The 18,957-nt window shown below is 41.8% G+C and overlaps 1 protein-coding gene across 2 annotated transcripts in view; it reads right to left on the bottom strand.

Annotated features, from left to right (window-relative positions):
* LOC309389768 (armadillo repeat-containing protein 12-like) overlaps positions 1 to 18,957 on the bottom strand; it is a 47,598-nt gene that overhangs the window by 14,362 nt on the left and 14,279 nt on the right. For both annotated transcript variants that reach the window (XM_081948524.1, XM_081948523.1), the window contains 2 exons: positions 9,527 to 9,684; positions 7,341 to 7,475 (listed from right to left, as the gene is read on the bottom strand). In XM_081948524.1, coding sequence (XP_081804650.1) covers positions 7,341 to 7,475; positions 9,527 to 9,613 — 222 coding nt within the window. In that variant the 5' untranslated portion in view covers positions 9,614 to 9,684. The remainder of the gene's footprint in view (positions 1 to 7,340; positions 7,476 to 9,526; positions 9,685 to 18,957) is intronic.

Below are 18,957 nucleotides of genomic sequence, written 5' to 3'. Positions count from 1 at the left end.
CGAAGCTAGCAGCTACCTCACTACTTTCAACTCCCCTGCGGGTCGATGGCGCTTCACAAAGGTGCCTTTCGGCATAGCATTGGCACAGGAGATATTTTAAAAGAAATCACATGAACTAATTGCTGGTCCACAGGGTGTTGAAGTAATAGTTGATGTTTTGTTGGTCTATGGAAAGGATCAAGTAGAGCACGACAGAAACCTTACTGCTTTGCTAAATCGATGTCGTGAGAGAAATCTTAAACTCAACCCAAATAAAATGCAAATTGGGGTAGGAGAAGTGACATATATTGGACACCTACTAACCAAAGAGGGCTTGAAGCCTGATCCAAAGAAGATCACAGCAGTTCTTAACATGAAGCCCCCAGCCTCCAGAAAGGAATTGGAGACATCATTGGGCATTTTCAGTTATCTATCGAAATTCTCTAAGGGCCTCGCACAACAGACAGCAGCGTTACGTGCCTTGCTGCAGAAGGATGCCATTTGGTGTTGGGATGCAAACATGGAAATGACTTTTGACGAAGTGAAGAAACTGATCACTAAATATCCATGGCCAATACTGAAATACTTTGACGTAAATGCTGACACTGTGCTTCAAGCGGATGCATCCCAGTTTGGGTTAGGTGCTGTAATGACTCAACAAGGACATCCGGTGGCTTATGCTTCACATGCACTGACCACAACACAAGCTAATTATGCTCAAATTGAGAAAGAGATGTTGGCCATTGTGAATAGATGTGAGAAGTTTCACCAGTACATATATGGCCGTCCAGTAGTTGTAGAAACCAACCACAAGCCATTGGAGTACATACTACAAAAACCACTAGCTTCCACACCTCCACGCTTGCAGCAAATGGTTATGAAATTACAGCAGTATGATCTCACAGTGAAGTATAAGTGTGGGAAGGAAATTCCAATGGCAGATTGCCTGTCAAGAGTGTTTCCAGAAGGACATGAAGCCAGGGATGAACCTGAGTTGGAAGAGCAGGTACATACAATATTAGTGAACATGCCAATATCAGATGTACGGCTGGAGAAAATAAGACAAGACACCAAACAGGATAAAGTACTAGAGAAGCTAACGCATGTCATGTGCAATGGCTGGCCAGAAAAACGCAAGAAGCTGTTTCCTGAGCTGCAGGAATTCTGGCCTGTGAAAGATGAACTATCCATTCATGAGGATATCATACTAATGGGTAAGTCGCAGCGGGCAGAAGTAATAGAACAAATTCATCAGGGACATTTGGGCATTACTCTATGTAAGCGTAGAGCACAGGAGGTGGTCTACTGGCCTCATTTGGACTCTGACATTGAAACACTTGTAAAGAAGTGTGACACCTGCCAGACATTTCAAAAAAACAATGCGAAAGAGCCTCTTACACCGTGGAATGCTCCTTCACGGGCATGGCAGAGATTGGCTACGGACATTTTTCATTTTGGAGACATCCACTATCTGATAATAGTAGACTTCTACAGCAAATACTTTGAACTAGTGCAGCTGGGAAGTCAAAAAGTGGCAACAGACATATGGGCCTTCAAGACAATACTCTCAAGACATGGAGTGTGTGAAGAACTGGTGTCTGATAATGGGCCACAATTCTCATGTGCTGAATTCCAGTGCTTCCTGCGTGAATGGGGAATCAAGCACAAACCCACAAGCCCTTATCACCCACAGGCCAATGGCCTAGCAGAGAAGTATGTTGGCATAGCCAAATCCATTATACAGAAAGCACAAACGTCAGGGCAGGATGTGTATTTGGGCCTACTAAACTATCATGCAACACCCATTGAGGGTTTGTGTTCACCAGCTCAGCTGTTAATGGGAAGAACACTGAGGACTAAAGTGCCTACTGTTCCGCATAAATTGCAGCCTCGTTCCATCGCACATGAGCGGGTAATAGCTCAGAGGAACATAAACATGAGAAAGCAAAAACTGTATTTTGATAAATCTACCAAGCCTCTTCGTCCACTGTGTGCCGGGCAAGCTGTGAGACACAGAGTCACTGGGAAAACATGGGAACCTGCTCGAATTGTCACAGAGGGCAATTCATCAAAATCATATGTAGTTGAAACTGTAGAATCCTGGCGGTGACATCAGGAGTTTCCCCTGTGTCTGCCGGCAACAGCCAAGCCACATCTGATTGGTTAAGACGCGGCTTGGCTAAATGTGGGCAATCCCTGCCTTCTGATTGGCCTCCCTGCTTGACAGCTCCATATAAATAGCTGTCAAGCAGGGACAGCTCCCACTTCTCTCCTGTATATTGTCTATCGCAAGTTTGTTCAATAAAGCCTTTTGAATTCGCCTCACGGCGTCTGTCTGCTTTTCCGCCTATTCTACAGAAACCAAGTGTGGACAGCAATTGAGAAGAAGCAGGTGTCATCTTTGTCCAGACACTGCTGCTGTTACTGCGTTGGAAGAAGAAAACAACAATGAAAGTGAAGCGCAAGTGCATGATGGCACAAAACTCCTGAAAATGAATATACAGCCTACCGAGGACACCAAGGACAATATAAGCATATCAGCATGTGACAATGCTGGGACCGACTCACAACCTAATTTTACTGATGATCAGACAGTGGTAACTTTTTTTCGATATGGTCGAGCTATTAAACCAAAAATATGGAAAGATTTTGTATCATATTAGGTGTTTTATACTTAAGAAGGGAGATGACATGTATGTTTTATGTTATATTTTAGGTGCAATTGGTGTGCCTAGCTCTTTAAGAAGGCTAGGAGACAGTTAACCTTTTTAATGATGTCATCTAGGGCAGAAGTCAGTTTTAAGATGGCTGCTGCTGAATAAAGACAAGCCTCTAGTTCAAGCTCCTTGCTGTCTGCCTTTATTTTATGCCAAAAGACATTACAGGAGCGACCTCAAGCACCATGGTCTAGGGTGCACCTGTTTTCAGACTACCTGAAGCCTCCGGAGGGCAAAAAATGGCCAAAAATCAAGGCTGAAAATCAGCTGGCCAGCGTGTGCATGTGAGCTGGAGCTGACAGGGCAATGCCTTGTGTGCCCTCAGAAATGGCTCCACATGCCACCAGTGACATGCAGTGAGGTTTATGGCTGGTGAGGCTGGTGACATCATCAAATTATCATCATGAAGGGAAGACTGTGGCAACTTTCTCACTCTGTGTGTGTCTGTCTGTCTGTCTGTCTGTCTGTCTGTCTGTCTGTCTGTCTGTGCCTCTCCCCCTTCTCTCTCTGGGCAGCTCAACGTGATTAAGGCCGTTCTGCTCCTCCTTTGCACTTCTTGCGCACGGGCACGCGCTGTCCTCTTCTCTCTGATAGAGCCCATCTGCGGGGGGAGGGATCCCCCTCACCTTCCTCATCTTCCCGGATGTGCTCCGGACCAGCAGAGCCGCTTCCTCCTTTTTAACCAGGTGGCTATCAGAGAGAAGAGGGCAGCGCATCCCCATGGGCTTGTGCAGCAGCCAAATCCTTGCCTCCTGTTCTTCGGCTGCTGCACAAGCCCAAGGGCACGTGTGCCTGGTGCGTGGCTTTAGAGAAAGAAGGCATGCGAGAAAGCCCCCCCCCCGCCTGAACGTTTGAATAAAGGAGACTACAGGCTCCTTTGTCCTCGGCTATGCGATCTCCTTTCGTTCTCTGCTGCCCGAATGAGTGAATGAGTCAGAGGAAGAATGAAAGGAGATCGCATCGGGCGGGGGGAGCGAGCCAAGCATTCCGGACAGAAAAGATGGATTTCTTCCCCACCTCAATTGGAAATGAGGCGGCTCTCAAAGTAAGGGGCTGCCCTGCCACCCCATGCTTTGCTGGGCAAGTCTGGGGAGGTGCTTTGCTGGTGGCCAGGCCACGCCATGCAAGATACTGCTGCCCTGCCGCCCTGTGCTTTGCTGGGCAAGCCAAATACTCCAGGATCACGATGGCGGGGACAGCAACTCCTTCCTCTGTGCTGCGGAGAAGAGCCACAGGAAGGAGGGGAATGGGATCACGTGTGCAGGAGACAGCCCTTAATGTTTGTTTGTTTGTTTTATAAGATGGCTCAGGAAGGAGGGGAATGGGACCATGTATGCAGGAGGCTCCTCAGCGCCAGCCTCAGATCAGCGCAGCCACGGTCCCCTTCATGTTGGCTCAGGAAGGAGGGGAATGGGACCATGTGCGCAGGGGAAGGGGACCACAGCTTGCGCTGATCTGAGCCTGGCGCTGAGGAGCCTCCTGCACATGTGGTCCCATTCCCCTCCTTCCTGTGGCTATTCTCCACAGCGCAGCAGAAGGAGTTGCTGTCCCCGCCACCGTGATCCTGGGGTATTTTGCTTGCACGTGCAAGAAAGAGATGAAAGAGAAAAGGGGAGAATTTTTATTTCTTTTCATGCCACCTATGGCACATGTGCTATAGGTTCACCATCACAGATATAAAGTAAAAGTATTGGGAGCAAACTAAAAGTAAAGGTAATTACTAACCATTCATCTGAAATAGTTGCAACCATGTAATCTTTATTATATAAACCACCCAGAATGCCCAGGAAATAGAGAGATAGATAGTTTGATTCAATAAATCAACTTTTTAAAAATGTTACTCTCGATTACATAAAACTGAATTAAACACAGCAAAGGAACAAAGTAATCAATTTTTATATAACATAGGACTTCCTAAGATTATATAAGACCAAGCAGGTTATTGGGCTGCACTTCTATCTTGCCAAAGAATAATAGATCATATTGCTTTGAAAACAGGAAAAACTACTGATTATCCTCTTACGTATTTTGAGACCTATTTTGACTTTTCTGCCCCAGTACATTTCAAAATCTAAAATGATGCTTTTTAAAGGTTTTTCCAAGTTTCTTTAGTGAGGTTTATAAAACTGGGACTTTAAAAACCATGCTCACTGTGCACAATATTTTAATGAAGATTCCTAGTCATCCAGGCAGAGTTGTCTGGAAGTTGACTCATGGCAACTGGGTGTCTTTTCTTTTTTGATTTGAGACCCAACAGAATAACAGGCTGACAGTCTTCATTCTGAAGAAGATACCTGGATAAGGAGCAAAATGTTTCAAGCCAAAAAGAAAAGAAGTCCAGTTGCCATGAACACTCAACTTCCAGACTATTCACATTATTCTCCAATTTGCTTGCTAAATGTTGATGCAAAATTATTGACCAGAGCCTTGTTATATACTCTGTCAGCAATATTGGTTTTCATCATCCATCCTGCACAATCTTTTTTTAAAAAACAAAATGTCAAGCATCTGATAATTGACAAAAAATGTAATTAATGGTGGAGGTTTTATTGAATGGCAGAAAAAGCCATTACAAATGGTACAACAGTTGTTGTTGTTGTTTTGAAACATACTGTATATCCACTGAGTGCAAATTTTCTCCTCCTTTATGAATTGGATCAAACGGTGGTATTTAATTTCCTTTCCTGAGTTATTACAAATGGAATTACCTCTTTGACTGTTATGATGTGGAAGTATTCAAGGACACCTTTTATCTCCTCTAATTTTTAAATTGGTTAGTTCCATCAATCTGCTTGAAGTAACTTTAAGGTATAAACCTAGGGCTCTCACTACTGTATGTCATTATATCAGTCTTGAAGTAATATTCATTTATGCAGCATTTATCTTTCATAAATTTGATGAGATTTTACTATCAATAATATATCACTAGCATATAATATCACGTTTGCACTGCTACTATTATGTACAAAATCTTGCCTAATTGACCAATTGGGAAGATTTTGGCAAGGAAGTATAACTCGGACCCTTATTCACATATTTATTTAGCTAATTCTAGTTTAAAATAGCTCTTCTGATAATCAAAAACAAGCAATTACATTAATAAGTTTTAGATCATAGTATTGTCAGTGAAATTGAACAATTTGAGTTATTGCAAGAAGAATCTGGAATGCATAAAATTGTTAAATGGCAGAACATTCAGTTAAAACATCTCTTTATTTCACAATTTGTCCAAATGCATTAGAATTCTATAAACTCTCAAGTTATTTTTAGTATTGAAATGTTTTTCAGATGCTTTGATAGCTACAGTATTTTAAAATAAACAATTAAAAGCTTTTTTTTAAAGGTAAAATTAAAAGGTATAATTTATTGAAATCTACGTACTACTAAAACTTTGTAACACTTAGCCACTGATGCAGTGGCTCAGTGGCTAAGATGCTGAGCTTATGGATCAGAAGGTCAGCAGTTCAGCGGTTCGAATCCCTAGTGCCGTGTAACAGAGTGAGCGCCCGTTACTTGTCCCAGCTTCTGCCAACATAACCATTCAAAAGCATGTAAAAATGCAAGTAGAAAAATAGGGACCACTTTGGTGAGAAGGTAACAGCGTTCCGTGCACCTTTGGCATTTATTCATGCCAACCACATGACCACGGAGACATCTTCGGACAGCGCTGGCTCTTTGGCTTTGAAACAGAGATGAGCACCACTCTCTCGAGTCGGAAATGACCAGCAGGGGAACCTTTACCTTTAACCTTCTATTGGGGAAAACAGTGTATCACAGGGCAACAAATTTTGAATCAAGGTATTTCAAATGGCTAATTTAAAGAATACATCCAAATCCAGGACCCATTCTATGGGATTGAGATTTCAAGGATTTTAAGACTACTTGCATTGACAAAATTGTGCCACCCTGTGGCACCATTATGGTCTACTGAGGCCATGTGTTCATAAAGTCAATAGGGAAGATGCAGAAAGTTGGAAGTCACTCCTGCTCCATTGTTTTTTTTTTGCCTACCAATGTTAATTCTGTTTTATCTATTCAAATATGGGAAATATATCTAAAACTATGACCCATAGATCATGGTCTATACTGTATTAGCTTTTTGCAAGAAATATGGAATCTCTCAGTAGCTTGCTAGACAATGGTAACCCCTCCCTGTGTCACTTTCTATATTGAATTACTATAGATCACATTTCCCCACAAGGGAAAATATACAAAGTAGAGCATTAAATAGCTGTGTTCATTTAATTCATTAAAAAATATTTTTATCCCATCCTTTCTAATAATGCCCTAGAGTGACTGACAAAAATAAGTAAGATATAATTAAAAAATAATTAAAATACAATTTGGAAAGTAAAATACAAAACATACTTTAAAAAAACAACAACCTAAAAACATCCAAAAAGGAAGCAAAGCATGTCAATAGCAAATACAGGATAAAAAGACAGCATCTGTAGAAAGTGTGATGAAGTCAGAATCCTTATGAATGTTTAGGCAGCTGCTAACCTCCTTAATGTCAGTTACACATTATACATGATATATGATCTATAAATTTAATAAATAAATAAAAACTATAAGATCATTACTACAAGAAATTAGTCCTAGAGATAAATTTGGGATCCATAAACCATTTCCAAAAATGTTTACCTGGATTTTGATTTGAAACTTCCAGATGGTACTGAAGGCTTTGAGGGCATTCAGGGTCTCAGTTTTAGTCTCTTTATCCCTATCATCCAGGAAAGAGGCCACTAATTTTAAGTCCTCATTGGTGCAAAAACTTGCCTAGGAAGTAAGAAAGAATCAATTGCATGGCTGGGCACATCAGCCTTATCAATCACCATACTTGAAATCCGGAAAATATGTCATATTCACCAAAGCACCATCTGACCCGTATGATGTAAGATTTGATGGCTAAGCTACCAATTCACAGACCAAATATAGCATGGGTGTCAAACTCGCCGTGTCACATTGCCATCACATAATGTTTCACGACGTTTCCCCACTTTGCGGAACTGGGATGGGCGTGGCCAGCGTGTGACGCATCTGGCCCGCGGGCCACCAGTTTGACACTCCTGATATAGACAGTAAAGTGGTAACTGTCAAGAGGTATGCAATACATTTCTATTGATGTTGACCCCGGAGAGCAGTTCCGTTTCATGATGGGACTGCAGATCTTGGGTGCAGGGATGGCATAATCTGCATTTTACTGGAATAAATACAATACAATACAATACAATAGTAGAGTTGGAAGGGACCTTGGAGGTCTTCTAGTCCAACCCCCTGCCTAGGCAGGAAACCCTATACTGTTTCAGACAAATGGCTATCCAACATCTTCTTAAAGACTTCCAGTGTTGGGGCATTCACAACAATCATCTCTGTTGCTCTTCTCTGCACTCTTTCTAGAGTCTCCACATCTTTTTTACATCGTGGCGACCAGAACTGAATGCAGTATTCCAAGTGTGGCCTTACCAAGGCATTATAAAGTGGTATTAACACTTCACGTGATCTTGATTCTATCCCTCTGTTGATGCAGCCTAGAACTGTGTTGGCTTTTTTGGCAGCTGCTGCACACTGCTGGCTCATATTTAAATGGTTGTCCACTAGGACTCCAAGATCCCTTTCACAGTTACTACTACTGAGCAAGGTATCATCTATACTGTACCTGTGCATTCCGTTTTTGTTGCCTAAATGTAGAACCTTACTCTTTTCACCATTGAATTTCATTTTATTAGATAGTGCCCAATGTTCAATGTCAAACCTGTCCTATGTCTTTATCAATTCCACCCACCAAAATGCATGCCATCTTGAGTTTTTTTTAATATTCCCTATGGGTATGCCTGTGTAGGACAGCCTGCCTCCTCTCACCCACTAATATGGTTAATTACAAGCCCATCAACTCTGCACTATGTTGAGGGGAATTGTAGTAAAACATATTCTGAGAGCTTTAGTTTTGGCAAGACTCACATAGGATCAAGGATCACTGGGCAAGTCAAATGGAAAGAGAGTAAAAAAAAAAATCTTACCACTGAAGTTGCTTTGGAGTTTTTAATTTTTATTTTTGAATGGGATTTGATCTCTAAGCAAGGGGACAAGTGCTTGATTTACACTTAATGTCCCCAAATTCAAAAAAGAACCGAGGAAATCAATTGATCTCCAAAAGACCTCTGTCTTGTAGTCTGAGTACACACAGATCCCAGGCTTATCCTGGGATGAAATATATCCTAATTACCTGCATTTAAGTGTACATTAGGACAAAAGTAGTCTCCCCTTCACATTCAAGGACTTTATGAATGATGCACATTGCAGAAACAGAACAGTAATTCTAATATCTGTTCCAGGTCCGGCCAAAGTCTGATTTTCCCAGAAGGCTGATGTACAGATAGGAACTGCTGATTTTATCGGCTGTGATCTATTCAGTGGTGAGATTCAAATAATTTAAAAACCAGTTCTCTGCCCTAATGATTTCTTCCAACAGCCAGTTCGCCAAACTGCTCAGAAATTTAACAACTGGTTCTCCCTAAGTAGTGCGAACTGGCTGAATCCCACCACTGGATCTATTACCTTTCATTTTCTGCTGAAAATCTAGCTTAATTTTTCCCAGTGAAAACACATTACGTATCTCTCAGTAGAACATTAGGCTAATCTCTACAGAATCCCTCATCCCTTTCTCTAGAAAAAGTACACAATCTTGGAAACTGATCTCTAATGGAATGAGGGAGGGTAATAGTGGAACTTTAAGGCTGAAGATATTGGGCTATAGACCTGGGCAGCTGCATAAGATTCAATCTTTCTCATCACATTCTACAGCATGTCTTGTAAGGTAGGACTTTCACCTCAGATTCCTTCAAGTATATACACTGAGCGATATCACGAAGTGTCCTCCTCTTGGTGTCATCATCTAGGTTGGGACTGAGGGACATCAGAAGCCGAGTGAGCTCTCCTGGAACACTTACTTTTACAGATCCAGTATAGAAAGAGTCTGTAGATAGGCCTGGAAGCAATAAGTCAAAAATGAAGTTCCAATTCCATGGAAATCAAAGATGGTTTAAAATTTCTGCGAAAACATTTTTGCACTGGAACATCCTGCATATAGAGGTAGTCCTCAACTTACAACAATTCATTTAGTGACTTTTTAAAGTTATAACAGCACTGAAAAAGTGACCTTTGACCATTTTTCACACTTACAACCATTGCAGTATCCCCATGGTCACATGATCAAAATTCAGACACTTGGCAACTGTCTCATATTTATGCAGTGTCCCAGGATCTTGTGATTATCTTTTGTGACCTTCTGACAAGCAAAGTCAATGGGGAAGCTAGATTTACTCAACAACAAAACGTTAGGTTACTAACCTAACAACTGCAGTGATTCACTTAACAACTGTGGCAAGAAAGGTCATGAAATGAATAGAGTAGAGTAAAGTAGAAGAGAAGAGAAGAGAAGAGAAGAGAAGAGAAGAGAAGAGAAGAGAAGAGAAGAGAGAAGAGAAGAATTCTTTCTTGGCCAAGTTTGATTAGACATACAAGGAATTTATCTCCAGTGCATAGGCTCTCAGTGTACATACAAGCAACAAATGATAAATCATGATCATTATCATAGCACAATCATCACAACTCATAAGATACAACACTCAGTGATACTCATAAGATTAAATAAAAGCAATCAAAATAATCATAAGACACAAATAACAAAGTGACATTATAAGATGCTAAAAGAATAGGCAATAGGAAAGATGAAAAGGATTAAAAACTCTGCCAATATTGTTATTAATATATGCCAATCTACAGAACTATTACACTGGTGTATTACCAATTTTTGCATTTCAAAAGGAATATTATAGAGACAAAAAGGTTTAAAAGGGCATCTAAAAGTAAGCTCTCTAAGAAAATGTTGCAAATTTTTGGAGCTTTTTACTTATGTACCAGTAATAAGCAAATAAATGCATTGCTTCATAGGAGAAGAGTATAAAATTAAAGAAAACAGAAAAGAGGAAGGATGAAATGTTATGATATTAGAACTTGAGATAATAGTATTAGAAGTATTTATTCTATTACAGCTAAATTTCTCCTTAGCTCCAGATTGGATCTCTCTGTAACTAGCTTCCCCCCATTGCTTGTTGTCCTGCGCTCAGATGTTTTGGAGAATAAGCCGACCCCCTCCTCCCTGTGACCGCACCCCCCCAAAGTAACAGAAGACAAATATCATGTCACCCCAAACCTTCTTTGTTACACTAGAAATACCTAATTCTCTTAACTGTTCATCATACAGTTCCCTTACTAGTCTCCTTATCATTTCTGTGTTCTTTGCATTCTTTCTAGGGTCTCAGCATCGTTTGTGTCATTGATGTCAAATCTCTCTTCCACCCTCCCCTCCTCTACTTTCAACTGTGCCTCTTTCTATTACAGTGTCCTTGTATAGTTCATGCTGGGCTTTTCTTGGGAAAAAATGCTTGACGAGACAGGTCATTAGGTGATACCTTCTAGCCAATCTTGACTAACCTTGAAAATCAAGCAAAGTCAGTCTTGGTTAGCATTTGGATCCAAGGCCAATGCTGAAACTCAGAACAATTGGTTAAAGTGAGAAGTTGAAAAAAAACATTATGGAACAAAGAAATGTTTGGATGGATGTCATAATCAGCAGCCCAGCTCGATTCAGTGGGTCTTTAGAAAGCAGATACTGATACTGTTTTGCCAGCAGGGATAAATTAATGCAGCATTTGTTTTAAAATGAGGCTATAATAAAATGGCAACGATTCTTTGATAGAAAACAATTGCTTTAAACTTTTTGACATTCCTGCTCAGGACAACATGTCTTGTACCCCCATTTCTCCGCCTTACATGGCCTTACAGCTGCCATATGCTTCTTTTCCCCAGTGACCCTTGACCACATAAAATACAGTTAGCAAGGGCTTCTTGTGCATTTTCCAGTTCTCTTTTTCTCTCCCCTTATTTTATTTTAGGTCAACAATCAAGATGACTCTTCTGTGGTAAAGCAAACATAACAGCCACAGTGTTCCAGGAAGAATCAGAAGAGGTAAGTGGGAAGGGGAAGGTTGTCAATTCAGAAGCACAGAGCCTAAAAGCAGGATGGTATTTTGCAAATAATAGTCAACACTGGAAAGGTGACCCAGAAACAGGGAAAACATGAGAAGTGGTTGAGAAGATCAACTGCAGACGGGAATATCAACCTTTTAAGGTATTTCCCATTTCTACTACCTGCATAATTTATTAATTGAATTTATAGACCGCCCCCTCTCCCCAAAGGGACTCGGGGCAGTGACTGGCCTTATAATTTGGTACCAGTGCCTAATAATTCTTCATACTCAGATGATGATAAGTGGTTGGAGATTGGGGGAGGTGGTTGGGTTGCTACTGAGAGATTGAGAAACTGAGACCCCATCCCATCCCACTTGAAACTAGAGGGAGACTTCCAGACTGAGGAGAGGAGAAAGACATATCAGAGATAGAAATTCTCCCCTACCAGTTCTGTTGTCACAATGAGATGGACATTCCTATTCTCAAATCTCCGCTGCCTGAAGTTGAATAGAATACTTTTGGACTGGGGAAACCCTACCCTGCTGTTAGGAAGACAAACATTCTCCTTTTTCTCCAGGAAATCAGGAAGCAAAGATACTTTGACAGTCCCAGCCAAAATACAGATGAAGGCTGGGGGTAGACATTGGCCCTTGCAGTTCCTCATGCCTAGACGAAAGAGGGGAGACACCTTAGGGTTCAAGGAAGGTGGAGAATTCTAGGGAAGGAGAAACCTGGAGAGCTGATGTGAAGGTAAGAACTGGCAAGATTAAAATCAAAGAGCTTGAGATGAATTGGTCCATCTAAATAGCAATACTCAGGGGTCAGGTGTTTGTCACCACGAGAAAAGATTGGCTGTCAGTCCATTACAGAATAAAGGTAGGAGAATGAGACATAGGATTTAAATATGCAGCACTTCAATCCTACAGTTTCCACCAAGGCTCCTCTAGTATCTGCAATGGAAGTATCTTATCAGAGCTGTGGCCATGAATCTCCGATTGTGAGACTTCTCATCTGGATATCAGTCTCAATGAAGCCTGGCAGGAAGGAAGAGAAAGAGAAAGAGAGCAACATCAACAACATACATTGTGAGCATGTTCAACCCTTATTTCATTTAACTCACTGGCTAAGTTCATTGAATCAGGGTTGTAGGGGGGGCTTCTTAGAATTGCTAGGAGAGCCTTCGACACCAAATAGATGGCTGTCGCTCCAGTAGCTGCAGTTACCATGTTGTTAGAAGTTATCAGCTCATCGTACTTCATATTGCTTTAAACTTCCAGGAAACCTGATGGAACCCTGACCTGACTACAGGCCAACCCATCCTTCACCTGTGACAATACTACACTTCACCTAGTTTGTGAATTGTGATGTCACCTGTGTGCCCTGCATGACAACTCTGGCACATCATCACCATCATATGGGTTAGGCCTCTGAATCTTCTCTCCTCTTCTCTCCTAATACCATGAAAATACCGTGAGATCTTGAGAGATAATTTATTGGCATTGTATTTGGAATGAAAAGATGTTAAGGAGAATAATTAGTTAGTAGAAGAAGGGACACGAAAGGATCACTAGCTCAAGCTCTAGCATTTTTCTACCTATAGAGCAGGGGTGAAATTCAGCAGGTTCTGACAGGTTCTGGAGAACCAGTAACGGAAATTTTGAGTAGTTCGGAAAACCAGTAAATACCACCTCTGGCTGGCCCCAGAGTGGGGTGGGAGTGGAGATTTTGCAATATCCTTCCCCTGCCACTCCCACTAAGCCACGCCTATAGAACCAGTAGTAAAAAAAATTGACCACTGCTATCGAGGGAGTGGGAAGCAAGCAAGATAAAAAAAGAGCCCTCTGCATGTTACTTTGGAAAACCACTGTCAACAGTGAAAATCAGCTCTCTCCAAATCATTATGTTGCAACTACTTGAAAATCGGGCTAGAACCCCCCCCCATACACACATCATTTTTTGGGGGGGGGATATGAAAACTACTCTTTCCATAAATACTTTGTTGAAGAAGAATTTTAATGTTCAAAGTGTAGATGTTTTGAATTCATACTTTAGCTTTTAGCTTTCTTTTCTTCTCCCTGCTGCTCAATTGTTTGTCTTATAAATCTTTTGCTAAAGTGTTATTATTTTGGAGGGGATTATTATTCCTTTAATTGTTTTACTATTTGTAAGCCAGATGAAGTTGTTTTTGTAGAAGTATAACTGCCACCAGTAAATAAGTAATAAATTGCCCATTCTGGTGGATTTTGTATATGAGCTGTATCTCAAGGGTAAAGGGATGAAATCTTCTTTATTGTCTAAGGCAGCAAAATATTTTGACTACCTTTAGAATTTATGTGTTTTCATAACAAAGAACAAAATATGGCTACTGGATATAACCACACTTACTTTTTCAGAAATGAATTTAATGTGGCATTTAAACACACGCACACACAAATCTGTTTACTAAGACGTAAGTCCCACTATGACACATTGCTTAGTAAATGAGGGTGTGATGGCACCCCATATTGCTGTAATTATGCTTCATTTTTCAGGCTGATATATACATTTGCTATGTTTTTAGGTCTTCGAAGAACATTTGGGAGACTCCAGAAGAGGGCAGCAAAACTCTTGAGTTGAGTGGCAGCCCCTCTACTCCCAGGAAGCAGTGTTTCTCTAGGCTGTATCCCAATGAATCAGAAAGAAAAAGCTGCAGATGAACTAAGCCAATTCTTTGGAACTTGGCCTTTGTCTCCTTGGAGGATTCCACCACCACCACCACCGCCTCATATCCAGCTTTCGTGATCTCAGATGGAGATCATGACACAAGGTGACAACTCTATCTCTCTAGCCTGAGAACTCTAATAAGAAAAGTGTAAGACCACACACAAAACCCAAAAGATTGCAATAGTCATTCACACTGGCTGACTGGGATTGCAATCTAGTTCCTTAGGGTACCAAAAAGCACTTCCAGATGATCACGTTTTCCCTCTCTCTGAATTCTTCTGAATGCAGTTCAAAACACACCTGAGAATGATCCAGGCTGTCTTGACAATTTCCAGAACCATTTGGACAACAGGGTGCTATAACCACAGGATTGTTTCTTATGTTTGAAAGTCTGCAGAGATCTTTCAACCCACCAGCTAATCAGAGCTTGCTATTTCTTGCCAGTACTTGAGAACAGACCATTGTCAGGTAGTTGATACTCACTACTGGCCAGCTACTGAGTGCCTTATCCTCTCCCTTCAGGTCTCTGTTAAGCACCCATCTTTCCTTCATCCACAAAAATAAAGGATTTGTTTTTATTATACATTTTCCATTCAACAAGATGTATCTAATCATGCAATGGTAAAATCACGTAAGGGAATAAAATGTAGTATGTTTCAAGAATCCTTTGAATAAGAACACACACCAGTGGTGCAATTCAGCCAGTTCGATCTGGCTCAGGTGAACTGGTAGCAGTGGCAGTGGGAAGCTCTGCCCGCCCACCCGGACATCATCACCTCCTGTTTTTGATGCTTTGCGCATGCGCGGAAAGTCCTGTGCATGCGTGGAAATGGCTCTTGCCCTCGCTTTTGTGGACCGGTAGCAAAGGTAAGTTGATTTCACCCCTGACACAGACTATCCCTGTAAGCACAAGGCAGAGGCATTTGCTGTTTCTGAAGCCTTTTCACACATAGCTATGTCACTAACCAAGGCTATAACAAAACTGTTTGTGATTGTAAGTCCCAATGACAGCATCATGTGATTAGCCGGGGTCTTATCTTGCATGTGGTATAGAGTGATGCTTCAGTTGACAGACCTCTTAGAGACGTGGCTCAATACTGAACGTAAAAAAATTAGCAAATAGAAGTCTGATATAAGGTCTTATTCCTGAAATGACTCCCTTGTTCATATCCCTATTGTATGCTGGAGTAGATTGCAGCAAAGATATGAAGCAATTAACACATGAGAGGGCGCTGAACAGCAATTCTGGTGGGACTCCAGCATTTACAAAAAGTACACAATAGTTTCAGAAGAGTATCCTAAGGCAGGAATCCTAAGCAATTTCTACTAAGGGTGTGTTTTGTTTCCAGGAAATATGGTGAAAGACAAGGAGAAAATTAGGGGACTGGATAAGATCAGCATCAATGTTGTGATGTAGAACTTAAGATGTCAGCTTAAAACAAGGGGGTTCACTTGTGCAGGTTTGGGTTTACCTTCAGTCATGAAAGCTCCCTAGATGATGTTGGGCCAGTCATAGTCACTTAGTTTATTTTATTACAAGGTTGCTGAGGGGAGGAAAAATGGAGAAGGGAGTACATTGCATAATAAACAAGCTAGAGCCCCTGGAGACAGGGAAGGATGTAAGTCTAACAAATAATATATACGATAATAAAATTCTCCTGCAAGTGCCACTTGTGAGACGGTGATTTCATTAGCAGACACACACATATAGTTTTTCAACATCTAATGATTTACAAATGGTATTTGCTGACAAGACTCTATTGTAGCAGTCCCTAGGATCTCACCAGCAGCTTAAGAAAAACAAGTCTGAGGCTTTTACAAGACAATTGTCAAATGATTCCAGAGACACCCATTTGTATACGTGTCACTGCCATCGCACACACAAAACTGACACACAGGCACACATGTATATATAAGGAAAAAAGATTGTAGGAATGTTATGGTCAACTCATCGGTCTTTCACTTTCTCCACAACTTAAAAAGAAAAACAAATTTGCCCGTGGGAACAACTGCTTCTATGTACTGGCCCTGAGGGTGGATGCAAATAGCTTTATGCTGGATCAAAGAACTGATGTGATTCAGGCCATGCAAAACAACTCTATAACCCATGCAAACAACTCTGTGACCTACTTGTATGCAACTTGGCCCTTCCTAACCCAGAACGTCTTATTCAACATAGAAAAAACTCCTGCCATAAAATTCTGCTTGCACAAACATTTAGCTCCCCAAATCACGCATCAGTTCCTATTCGTTGTTCATTGTCTACTGTCACATTATCACTGCAAGCTCCTTCTTCAACAGTCTTCTGCTTGGTAACACACCTGTATAATTTTTCTTAATGTTCTCAGAGACACTTTTTATGACAAGGGTTGTTTATTTCATGGCATTATTGGAGTCACTCTTTAATCACCATCATTTCCTAGTGATGCTGTTGCTAAGGTTCTCGTTGCCCCGTGTTATGTCTATCCTTGACTTAATGAGCACATTTGACAGAATGCTCCCTCCCACCCTCTGATTATATCATGACAAATCCCCACTGGATTTCACAGGCCTCACACAGCTGGCTCTTTAAGATTTATCCCATAACTGATAACCACCTGAACCAATATCCTCTATGACTTTGTGGTAGTGGCTCTAGAGAGAGATGAGAACCCAAGGTTCAATAATTGAAGCCTCTAGATCAGTGTTTCTCAACCTTGGCAACTTGAAGATATCCGGACTTCAACTCCCAGAATTCCCCAGCCAGGCTGAGGAATTCTGGGAGTTGAAGTCCAGACATCTTCAAGTTGCCAAGGTTTGAGAAACACTGCTCTGGATATTGAGAAGGGGAGGATGCACTTAAATGGGCAACCTAGATGCTTTCACTTGGAAGTTATAGTGGTGACCCTGCTCACTGGGTTGACTAGACTTCTCCCTGAAGTCTGGTCCAGATGCAAACATTTAAGGATGACTTTACTGTTTTTTGCTATATGATAATCATGAATAAAAGGGCTTTATTCAACCTTTAACAGATGACCAAAGGAAGCTTCTCAATAATTTCTCCTCAGAAATTCTCTGCTTTTACTTGCAGGAACGCTCAAACTTGGCACTGGTGAGCACCACCTTAGAGAAGGCATCGTGCTTTCTCCTCAGCTGAGGCAGGAGCTTCTTGTAAAGCGATCTTTGCAGCAACACCTACAGGCAGCCTCTGCAAGCGAAGGGTGTCTGCCTTTCTGTGCCCCTTTCAAGAAATTCCTGTCCCAGTCACAGGTCGATTCTGCCAATTTCATTGATGCAGAATCATTTGATTAACCGATTAAGGTTCTTTTTAAATGCAACATAGGAGCTCTTCATCTGACACAGTTATTTTTTTCCCTCTCCCAAGCTCCATATTGCCTGTCTATGCACATGTACTCAACCTTCTCAAGCCCACACAAATGCACTCACACATCTCTTACACGCCTTCAGTACAGCTGCTCCCCCCACAGCAGCGCCTGCCTGCCTGCCTCCATTCCCCCACCCCCACTCTGCCCTTACAGGACCGTTTTTTTTCATACTCAAAGGTACAGGATGTTCTGTTCTTTCTCTCTCACTCACACGCCGTACGCGCGCACACCCTCTCCTCCCCCCCCACCCGCCTGTTTCTGTTCCTCAATATCAAGCTTGGGGCCTTCACCTTTTTAACCCCTTCAAAGCCGGTTTGCACTAGGCGAGGCACGGATGACAACACAAACCCTGCTGCACCAACACCCATGCCTCTGACAAGCTAGGCATTGCTCATTGCGGAGTCTGACAGGCAAATGTGTTGGCTTCTCAATTAGCAACTCAGCCTGCATTTCCCAAGGGGGTTCCTAAAGAGTTGGGGGCCAGGTGGCAAGGGAGGCCTTGGGCAGGAAGAAGCATTTTTTCAGTGCTGTTGGCAGTGGGGCCAGAGAAACCTTCCCTCTTTCTTGGCCCTACCCAGGAGATCGAATTATTTTGTCTCCTTGGGCCCCTCCTTCTGACCTTGCTTTTTCTCACAGATTAGCTGTCCCTGACTAACAAGGTTAGGAAGAGGATGACGTAGATTCAACCGATAACACCAAGAGATGAGCTGGCAATCGCTGGCTGGCTTCGTGTTGAGGGAAATACCGACATTTTTGCTGAGGAAGCATCTGGCCAGTCATTGCCTCAGTTTCTCTACAGCAAATGAACCTCCTCTGGGAAATGATCAGAACATCTAAATAAATTTGGGCATCCAAAACCAGAACACTCCCCCCCCCTCCAAAAACCTTCCATTTGATTTCAGGCGGGTTACAATGAAACAAAAACAGTAGAACCTCTGGTCTCGACCATAATTCGTTCTATAACATTGGTCGCAAACCGATTTGGTCGTGACCCGGACCTAATTTTGGAAATTTGGTGCTTACAAAAAAAAATGGTGGGGAAGGGGAAATCGGCTACGGGGGGGGGGGGGAATTGTGAATTTTTTGGTCGGAAACCGTTTTGGTCGTGGTCAGAAGCGTTCATGAAAGGATTCTACTGTAAAAATGCAAAATATTCATAA

Source organism: Natrix helvetica (assembly GCF_964273705.1).
Source record: "Natrix helvetica genome assembly, chromosome: 3".
NCBI classification, from domain to species: domain Eukaryota; kingdom Metazoa; phylum Chordata; class Lepidosauria; order Squamata; family Natricidae; genus Natrix; species Natrix helvetica.
The sequence above is the reverse complement of the archived record's forward strand: the minus strand, read 5'-3'. Positions and strand labels throughout refer to the sequence as shown.